Source organism: Camellia sinensis, chromosome 8 (genome assembly GCF_055761805.1).
Source record: "Camellia sinensis isolate YWXY chromosome 8, ASM5576180v1, whole genome shotgun sequence".
Taxonomy (NCBI): domain Eukaryota; kingdom Viridiplantae; phylum Streptophyta; class Magnoliopsida; order Ericales; family Theaceae; genus Camellia; species Camellia sinensis.
The window spans coordinates 112,440,564-112,450,679 of NC_138968.1; the positions used below are offsets into that span (position 1 = coordinate 112,440,564).

At 34.5% G+C, this 10,116-nt stretch overlaps 1 protein-coding gene across 1 annotated transcript; it reads left to right on the forward strand.

Annotated features, from left to right (window-relative positions):
- The first annotated feature begins 5,467 nt into the window (after nt 1-5,467).
- Nucleotides 5,468-8,518, forward strand: LOC114278759 (uncharacterized). Its single transcript, XM_028220889.2, has 6 exons — nt 5,468-5,657; nt 6,056-6,186; nt 6,317-6,463; nt 6,582-6,671; nt 8,152-8,256; nt 8,339-8,518. The coding sequence occupies exons 1-6, from the start codon at nt 5,468-5,470 to the stop codon at nt 8,516-8,518; spliced, it is 843 nt and encodes a 280-aa protein (XP_028076690.2).
- The last annotated feature ends 1,598 nt before the right edge of the window (nt 8,519-10,116 follow it).

The window sequence follows — 10,116 nt, forward strand, 5'->3', positions numbered from 1 at the left end:
AGCTAATCAGAATATAGGGATTAATCATAAGATTCTCAGACATTATAGAGTTCATCAAAACCTAATTATCAAGCTTATATTATTATATACTACTAAATCCTATAGTGGCCATATAATCTCTCGCTTATTTGAAAATTTATCAATTGGTGCATTGATGAGATACTTAATTCTTCTATATATCATTATCCTTGAAAGATCAAGTAAACTTTTAGCATTTTTGGTCATGTGGAAAGATAATCATAAAGCTACGGCAGATAGCTATCATAATTATGAGAAGAAAAAAAAAAAGAAAAAACACTATCATCATTTTGGTAATTAATATTTCATGTTAAACTAAAATCATAATATCAGGTATGGCTCAAGTTTGTTTGGAACCTAAGACATAAAAATACTTAAATGAAATATTAAGACATTTCTTCCTACGTTTTTAACCGTTAATGTGATTGCAAATTTATATTTACAATATTAAAATCCAGAAAAGTGAGGCATCTTAGTGTCAGGACCTTAGGTGGAAGTCTTATTTGCCTAGCATGCGAGCCGCTTGTGCATAATATGTTGCTGAAATGAATTAGAGACTTGTGTTGTGCTTTGTGGGATGGTTGATGTGTTGTGTTTCTTGCAATATTTTGAGTGACAAGATATGAGGATTGTGCCATGATTTCAACCATTGGAATATTGGATTCATTGTGCTTATATATGTGTCTTGGTATGTTGAGTATTCTTCTTACGGGACAATCTTTACCATTCGATTTTACTAGTAATATTATGGCAAGCTCTAATTAACCAAGGCAATTGATGCATGCTAAAATGTATCAAAACACCATAAACAGATATTTATGTATTCTATATGGAAATGCATATCAATTAATATTTGACTTTCTTTATGCTTTCTTTCATTTGAAGGCATAATAGTTTGGTCTTTATTGATTGATTTGAGAGAACAATGTATTTCTTGAATCTATCATAATCTATCAAGAGCATTGTAGAAATTTTTGGTTTCTTCATTAATATGTTTCATACTAGATATGCTTCTAGTATGCTTGATAGTACTGATTTAGATTGCACCACCGGGATGCAATCATTAATGGTGCATGCATGCATAAATAGCTTTAAACCCATCCAAGAATCTTCATTAGAGATACCTAGTCATCTTTGATGAAGCTCTTCTTGGATTATCCAGTTTGGAGAGTTCAAGAGCACAAGTCTGTGTTGTAATTAATAGTTCTACTGCTTATAGTCCATCTCATCGAGATTTTGTGTAGCAACTCCTCATGTTCTCCAGGTGCATACTAGACGAGGTGTAGCAGTACACGTAGTCTAGGTCATGTATTTGGAGAACCATGGAGAGATGCTACCGAAATTTTGTTAGAGATGAATAGAGCGGTATGAACTGCTTTTTACAATATAGACTGTGTATTCCTGAATGGAAAAGTAGGATGAACCAACATATTAGAGACCAGTTAGAGGTGAATGATGTCATACTGTATGCATTATAAGGTACTTAATTGAGGTTAAGATTCATTTAAATGGAATGGTAATTTTGAACTTTGTTGATTTGGCAATGACATTTGTAGTGTAAGACGGAGTCAGATGGATAAAAGTTGGATAAATCAGCATAGGTTGCACCCGAAATACATACAAGGGGTTAAGGACTTTATTAAATTTGCATGCAAAAATAAGCCATTGTTGAATGAAGGCACATGCCTATGTAAAAGGTGTCATAATTCAAATTGGTGGAGAAAGGTCTGTTAGAGGAACATTCAATGATCAACAGGTTTCTTCTAAGTTACACCAGTTGGATTTTTCATGGGGAGAATTTGTCATTGCCTGTGATACACAATGTGAATGTCGGGCAAACTGATTCGAATGATGGTGATGAAACTTATGAAATGCTATACAAAGGATTTAGACTTCCTCCACCAAGCTTTATTCATGAGGCTGCAAGTTCTGGTATTAAACAAGGTCCAAATGAAAAAATCAAAAAATTCTTCAATTTATTGAAAATGGCCAAAAGAGAGTTGTATCCTGAGTGTCAAAAGCTTTCAACGCTTTCATTTATTGTTCGGTTATTGCACATCAAGTGCCTTAGTGGATGGAGTGGCAAGTCTTTCACGATGTTGCTCGAGCTTTTGAAGGATTCGTTCCCAAAGGGTGAAACTTTGCCAAAATCATTTTATGCAACTAGGAAACTCCTTAGGGGCTTGGGCCTCGATTATCATAAGGTACATACAGGCCCAAGAGATTGTTCACTATATTGGAAGAAAACAGCTAGTATGGATAATTGCATAGTATGTCATATGCCTAGATACAAACAGTTTGAAGGGGAGGAGAATGATGTTAAGAAGAAGCAACAAAGAATTCCACAGAAGATTGTTAGATACTTTCCTTTGATTCCAAGGATTCAAAGATTGTTTATGTCATCCAAAACATCTTCTTTAACGGAATGGCATGCAGAGGGCTGAATTGATGATGGCAAAATGAGATATCCCGTTGACTCTCCTATCTGCAAATTTTTTGATAATTTGTATCCCAAGTTTGCAAGTGAGCCTTGCAATGTCAGAGTGGGTTTAGCAGCAGATGGATTCAATCCATTCAAGGCAATGAATGTCTCTCATAGCAGTTGGCCAGTTATTATGATGCCATACAATTTGCCACCATGGTTGTGCATGAAGTAGCCTCATATGATGATGACATTGCTCATCGATGGTCCTTCTTCACCTGGAAATAACATTGATGTCTACTTATGCCTTGTAGTGGATGAATTGAAAGAATTGTGGGAAAATAGTGTTGACACGTATGATGCGGAAACTAATCAGATGTTCTAAATGCATGTTGTGTTATTCTGGACTATAAATGATTTTCCTGCCTATGCAATTTTGTTTGGATGGAGCATGAAAGGTGCTTTAGCTTGTCCTTGTTGTAACACACATACTCATTCTCGATATTTAAAGAACTTCAGGAAATTTTATTACATGGGGCATCGTCACTGGTTGAATGTGGGTCACAAATTTCAGAAAGTTTGTGCGTTTTTTGATGGCACTCGTGAATTCGAACCATGTCCAACTCGGTTATCAGGGGCCAATGTGCTACGACAACTAGGGCCTAAGTTCAAATTGAATTCTAAGCGTCAACAATCTAGCAAACGGAATAGAAAGGGGAAAGAAAATGAGGAAAATAAGGACTTGGGTCATAATTGGAAGAAGAAGAGTATTTTATTTAAGTTATCATATAGGGAGCATAATTTGATTCACCACAATCTTGATGTGATGCACATTGAAAAGAACGTGTGTGATAATGTATTGTGGACGATATTAAATGTTGATGGAAAATGGAAGGACAATTTAAATACTCGTTGAGATTTGCAAGATATAGGAATTCGGAAGGCACTACATCCTCAGAAAAGGGTTGGGAACAAGTATTATTTGCCTCCTGCATGTTTTGCCATGAACAATAGAGAGAAAAGTCTATTTTGTACACTTTTGAAGAATATCAAAGTTCCAGATGGTTGCGCATCCAATATCTCTCATCAGGTTAACCTCAAACAGCGTAGCATATCTGGACTGAAAAGTCATGATAACCATATACTCATGCAACAAATACTTCCAATAGCAGTGAGAAATTTGTTATCGAAGAAAGTGGTTGAACCATTAATTGAATTAAGCAATTTCTTCAGGCAATTGTGCATTAAAACCCTTGAGGTGGATGGTCTAAATCATCTTCAATCCTAAATTGCTCTTACACTTTGCCATCTTGAGAGAATTTTTCCTCCATCATTTTGCGATATAATGGAGCATTTACCCATTCACCTAGTAGAGGAAGCGAAGATTGCCGGTCTGGTGCAATATTGATGGATGTACTTTGTAGAAAGGTGTGTAATTCTACTCCAATGTCCATTTTGTATATATTTACTTGGAAGTCATGTATGCATCTTTTTGTTTATAGGTACCTTATGATGCTTAAGTCATACATGCGCAATCGAAGTCATCCTGAAGGTTCAATTGCATAGGGATACTTAGTCGAAGAATGTATGACATTTTGCTCAAGGTACTTGCATGATGTTGAGTCGAAATTGCATCGACCATTAAGGAATTATGATGTTAGCGATGATCCTGAGATATTAATGGGGTGGGCTTTAGGAAAAGGAAAAGGGTTTGTGCTTGATAACACAACATGGGTACAGGCTCATCAGTATGTGTTATTTAACATTGTTGCGGTTGTCCCATATTGAGAGTAAGATAGACGCAACCTTTGTCTCATTGTGAATGTATTTATACCAACTATAATTATCTTGCATTTTACAAGTAGTTTAATTGTGTAGGGAACATCGTGAATTTATTAAGTGATCGCATCGTCGTCTCAGAGATTATGATGTGGATCATCGTCACAATGATGAGTTTCCCAAATGGTTCAATTCTCATGTAAGTGCATGTCAAGCACAACAAGTCTTTCATATTTTTGTAATCCATGTGTTTCTATATATTTTTTAAGTTGTAAATTGATGTTTAATATTGATAACTTTCTTTTAAAAATAGGTTGCAGAGCTGTTAGCTACTGAAAATGTAGCATTGTCAAATGAGATTAAAATTTTGGCTTTGGGACCCAGCCAAAAGGCCACCAAATTTAATGGGTATATAATCAATGGTACTAGGTATCATACTAGGAGTCATGAGTTGAGAAGAAAAACTTAGAATAGTGGGGTTATGGTGAAGGCAAAGACTTCTAGCTATGCAAGTGCGAAAGACATTAATCTAGTGCAAGGTGATGTAGCATACTATGGATATGTGACAGATATTATTGAATTGTATTACTCACATGACTATAGCTATGTGTTATTCATGTGCAACTATATTGAAAACAATAAGAAACTCAAGTGGGATGATTTTGGTTTTACACTTGTTAATTTCAATCACTTGTTATATGCGAAGAAACAAGACAGTGATGAGCCATTCATCCTAACATCTAAAGCACAACAAGTCTTTTATGTTAATGATTCTGTTGATGAAGATTGGAATGTTGTACTCAAGATGAAACCTAGAGACTTGTATGAGGTGTGTGGAGAACAACCAACTATTGATGAAGGACTACATCACAACGAAGTGGAAGGATTTGGTGATAAAGAGTTAGATGTAGCTTCCTTCACTTGTGAGGAGGACATGGATTGGGTTAGGCAAGGTATTGATGGAACAACTGTTGACGAAACTATTGGACCTCTTGAAGCATCGACAGAGGCACAATTTGAAGATGACGAAGAAACGATATGATATTGTAATTGGTTGCATATTCACTTTTACATTTGTGTTTTTTGTATGGATATTCCTGTTAATAAAATCTTTGTTTTTATACCTTTGTAGCTTTCTTTAAATGGCCATTTTTACCTTTCATGTACTCTTATTCTATTTTGAATGCAGTTTCTTTATAGATTATCATGTCCTTACTTTTATATTTATAGTTTCTTTATAGATTATCTATGAGTTCTAGCTCCGAGAGTTCTTTTAGTGAGAGTGAGCAATCAAGCTCTAATAGTTCTAATTCAGATGAGACTCATGCCACACTTAAGACGAGAGTAATACCTGATCCACCGGCATCATGGCATCCACCAGGCAGTCTTCCTACCACATCACGTAGCGGTAGTACATCACATGGCTCAATTTCATCTGGTACGTATAAGCTTTTGACTTTTTATTTATTTATTTATTGTGTATCCTTTACATCACGTAGCAGTAGTACATCACATGGCTCAAAATATTGCTTTTGCCTAGGACATTTAAAGTGTTTTTAATGTATTAATTTACCATATCTAACATTATGTCAAATTCTAACATACGATCTCAGTAACAAAGAATACTTCAAAGAAAAGGAAGTGCAGTAGCATCACAACATGTCATAATTTATGAGGTCAACAAGTTAAAGAAAAACTAATGCTTCAAAAAAAAATTATAGGTCCTAGCTCAAGCCACACAAAAGCAGACAAGGGGTCCCACATATGTGCATGGTCAATGGGGTACTAGTGACGATGGCGTTTTAAAACTTGTTTCAAATTAGTTGAATCAAGTAGTTGAAGGATACACACCCCTTGCTTCACATTTGGGCATTTTGGCACGAGATGGGAGTCTTGCACCACTCACTTTTACGACTTGGCATTATGTCCCAAAACAAAACAAAGATAACATATGGAGGGAGATAAAGGTATATACGGATATTTAATATGAAATAAGTTGAAAAGGTGCAGTGTTAGTTACAATTGTATTCCATATGAAATGCATATTACAAGTGTAGTTGACATTGCATATTACAAGTGTGTATAATTGCAATGCAGGCTTACACGGATGCATATGAATCCATGAAGAAAACAATAATGGCTTCATTTGGGAAGAAATTGAGAGATTGGAAAAGTCGAGTGAAAATAATGGGATACAAACCCTTCAAGAATGATGCAGAAAGGATGGCTCATCGACCAGATAGAGTACATGAGGATTAGTGGCGGGCTTTGGTCTACTATTGGGGCACTCAGAGTGCATCGATAAAATTTTATTTATGTGAAAAAATGTTTATACATCTTAAATAAATTTTATATTTGACAGAAATTAAGCAAGAAGAATAGAAAAATCCAGAAGAATAAGACATTACATCATAGAACAGGCCGAAAGCCTTTCTCAGTAGTTCGACTGGAGGTATAATTATTCTCTCACATCAATTAAAAATCTTTTATCAATATATGACTTCATTTTGAGTTGTGTGAAATCAAGACTCAAAGTTTGCTGGGCTTCCTATGGTTAACCTGAAACTGTTTGTTTATTTAAAACCACGGTTAGTTTATTTAATCAAATCTTATTGATTGGGACATGATGATGTAGATGAAGTTTAACCCTCTTAATCTTCTTTTTCTTTTGTGTTTGTACTTATGAACAAGAAGAAATATGAAGATAAATAAATAAGAAATTGGAGAAGAAACCTATGGTCTTTACCAGAAATTGGAGATATCTGCATTTTCTGAAAGGGAAGAGGAAGAGGAAGAATGGGATTATAGAGATATCTGTATTGAGTACATTTTTACTCCAAGCCCAATGGGTCATTTTGAGTGGATGTGTAATTAGTATGGAGTATATTTGTGGTGGGTATAGCTTTTTTGAGTATTGTTAGTTCCAGTAGTTTTATACTGTGAAGACTCACTGAATAAATGTGGGTGGGAACTAGGGTTCTGACTTTAACAGGTTAGATTTTAAGATTTGGGACCTTCGGTTTCCCTTCTACCATTGGCTTCTGGTGTAGAGGATATGAACTGCTTACTGGATATATATGTAAGAGTTTGTGAGTGTATGTATATTCTGTTTGATTCTGAATTGGCTTTTGGCTCTACTGTTTCTATTTTTGTTTCTGCTTCTGCTTCTGCTAGTGTGGAATTGTTTCCCTTTTTCGTTTGTTTTGGTTGGTGAATTTTTGGGTGAAGGAGGATAGTTTTCAATCTCATTCAGTCCAGTTTTAGGTAGGGGTCTAAACGTTTCAGTTTGTTTGGTTTTTATGAAAAATTTGGCACCAAACCAATTTTCTCGGTTTACAAATAGCAAATTAGCAAGAACTGAAATAAACCAGTATAATAATTAGTACTCAATTTTCTTTTTCTATTTTTCTTGATCTATTTCACTTTGTCACAATTAGATGTTTCATGAAGAATTTTTTTTGCTCTATTTTGCTTAGAGCAAAAGGTTTATTTGTTGTTTTGGTATTTACTGGTCAATTGTTTTAAATTCTAGATAGTGATATAAAGGTTTTAATCATTGTACTTCTATTTTGCAAGTCATAAGACCATTTGAGTGAATGTTTTATTTTTAAAGTCTCATGTGACCATTGGAGGCCAGATTAGTTACTTCATTTAATTTTCCTTCATTGTACAACATAATAGTTCTTGATTAGATTTTAAGAAAGCACTGATATTGCACTTTTGTTATGGAAAGAGAGAAACCAGTCAATTACCCCTAGTTTTCAGACAGCAGCTAATAAGTATTGATGATATTTTTGGTCCACTATTACAGAAGCCATTCCACTACTTCCTCAAGGGACTGAGAGAAGCATAATAGTTCACCTTTTTGTTTTTTCTCCCATGTTTGATCAACTCATATTTATCTTAAGATTTTGATTGTCTTTCATTTACAGGAGACAAAAAAGAACAATGGGATTCCTGCTAGTCGGCCACAGGTGTGGATGGCCACATACATGAAAGATGGGATGTCAAATAGTGATTCAGTTAATGAGGTTATGGTATGTGATACTACTTTATCTCTGGACTTTTAATATGATTTATATTTATATTGGAGGCTAATTATTGAATTCAAACCTGCAGACTCAAATGAATGAGTTAACAGAGCACATGGAGGGATCTTCTACTGATCCTGCAACATTAAATCAGCAAATCTTCACACAAGTTATGGACCTAGAGCGACCTGGTCGTGTTCAGACGTTTGGATTGGGACCGTCCCCCGCTGATGTTTTTGGAGGTGGATATAGGTGGTCACAAAAGTAGAATCATATCTTCCAAACTCAAGTTCAGGAACAAGTTCAAGAGTAGTTTCAACGGTATCAAATGCAGTTTGAGTCAAAGATGAATGACGTAATGGAGAAAAAAATTCAAGCTATATGCATAGATTTTCAGTCACGAATTCAGTTTTTGGAATCTCAATTGCTAGCTGCAGGCGTGCCTGTTGATCCAGTTGTTGCACCCTCAAACCCATTACATAGGCAGCAAGTATTTTAACTATTTTTACTAGTTATTACTTTAAATTTCCTAGAGTTAATATACAACTTAAGCCTCTTATTGAATAACAAGTTGTGGATTCACTTAGTAGTCATCCCACTGTTCAGCCAATGTCACATCAACAATAATCTCATGCATTTTCATCCCAAGAGGTGGGCAATTATTTAATCAAAGCTTTTTTGACAAATACCATATCTTATTAATTACAATACTTGCTCTTATTATATATAGGTTCACCTTTCAAAGAAAGAGAAGAAGGAGAATAAGAAGAAGAACTAACAAGGTAAAAGTACAAACATCACTAGTTTTTAATTTCTCACTTGTCTAAATCTATTAAAACATTGTGTGATTTGGTGTTGGAAATTAGTGAATAATTGTAGAAATTTTCATATCAAAATTTTGCTTTACTGTTACGAAATCTATACTTTGGTTCACAGAAGAACGTCCCCTATTTGAAGAAGAGTAACTAAGAGCAGGAAAGAATTGCAATGGCCTATGAAATACAACTCAATTGCTTCATTTTTATGCTTCTTTTGAATGTCATAGGATATTTTGAATTCTAATACTTCTTGGTTACAAGGAAAAACAATTTGAATTAGTTCAGTTCAGGGATGGTGATTATTTACAAAGAACAAAGTTGATGTAATTGAATCTAACTTGATTGGAATGTGGAGGTGCAGCATAAGCAGATTAGATTATAGGGGATCAGAATGCAGCGAATCATACTATTATAATCCTGTCCGGCTCCCATAGGGTAGAAGCTCCTAAAAATTTTACAAATTTTTCTTATTGATAGATATGACCTGGAATAGTGAAATTTTGATATTTGAAACTAGTTCTACTAGAATAATGTGATGAGGACAACCCGATTGTCATGTGTGAGTTAAAAATCAAAATAGTTTTCCTCGCATGCTTTCAGTGTTCAAAACCTAAGGTGAGTTTGTACAGTGGGTTAAGAACAGTAAGTAGTTGATAAATAAAAAAGGTTTGAAAAAAAAAAAGAAAAAAAGAAGAAAGAAAAAAGAAAAAAAAAAAGGCGAATGCTTTTAAGAAATAAAGCAGAGCATGCCTAGGAAAAAAAATTCTGAAGTGACAATAGCAAATTGGACATGTTATTTCAAGAAACAAATCATTCTAGTTTCCTTCCCATACAGGACAAATGGAAAATGTAACCTTTGAATTATAATGTTTGATTTGATAATTAAACAATATGATTTGCAGCAGATTGTAAAAGTCAGTTTTAGGTCATATCTAAACCTGGTGATGTTTAAAGAATTGGAGATCATCTTCTATGGATTTTGATTTTTTTTATTTCTTTTTTCTTTATTTGTTTATTTATTTGGAGTAGCAGATTTATCATCAATAAA

What these genes read in the sequence shown, in the direction of transcription:
- LOC114278759 (XM_028220889.2), top strand. Translation starts at nt 5,468, where the DNA reads ATGAGTTCTAGCTCCGAGAGTTCTTTTAGTGAGAGTGAGCAATCAAGC. An exon ending in ACATGGCTCAATTTCATCTG is followed by an intron (nt 5,658 to 6,055) that starts GTACGTATAAGC and finishes TGAATCAAGTAG; the next exon opens with TTGAAGGATACACACCCCTT. An exon ending in TGGCTCATCGACCAGATAGA is followed by an intron (nt 6,464 to 6,581) that starts GTACATGAGGAT and finishes TATATTTGACAG; the next exon opens with AAATTAAGCAAGAAGAATAG.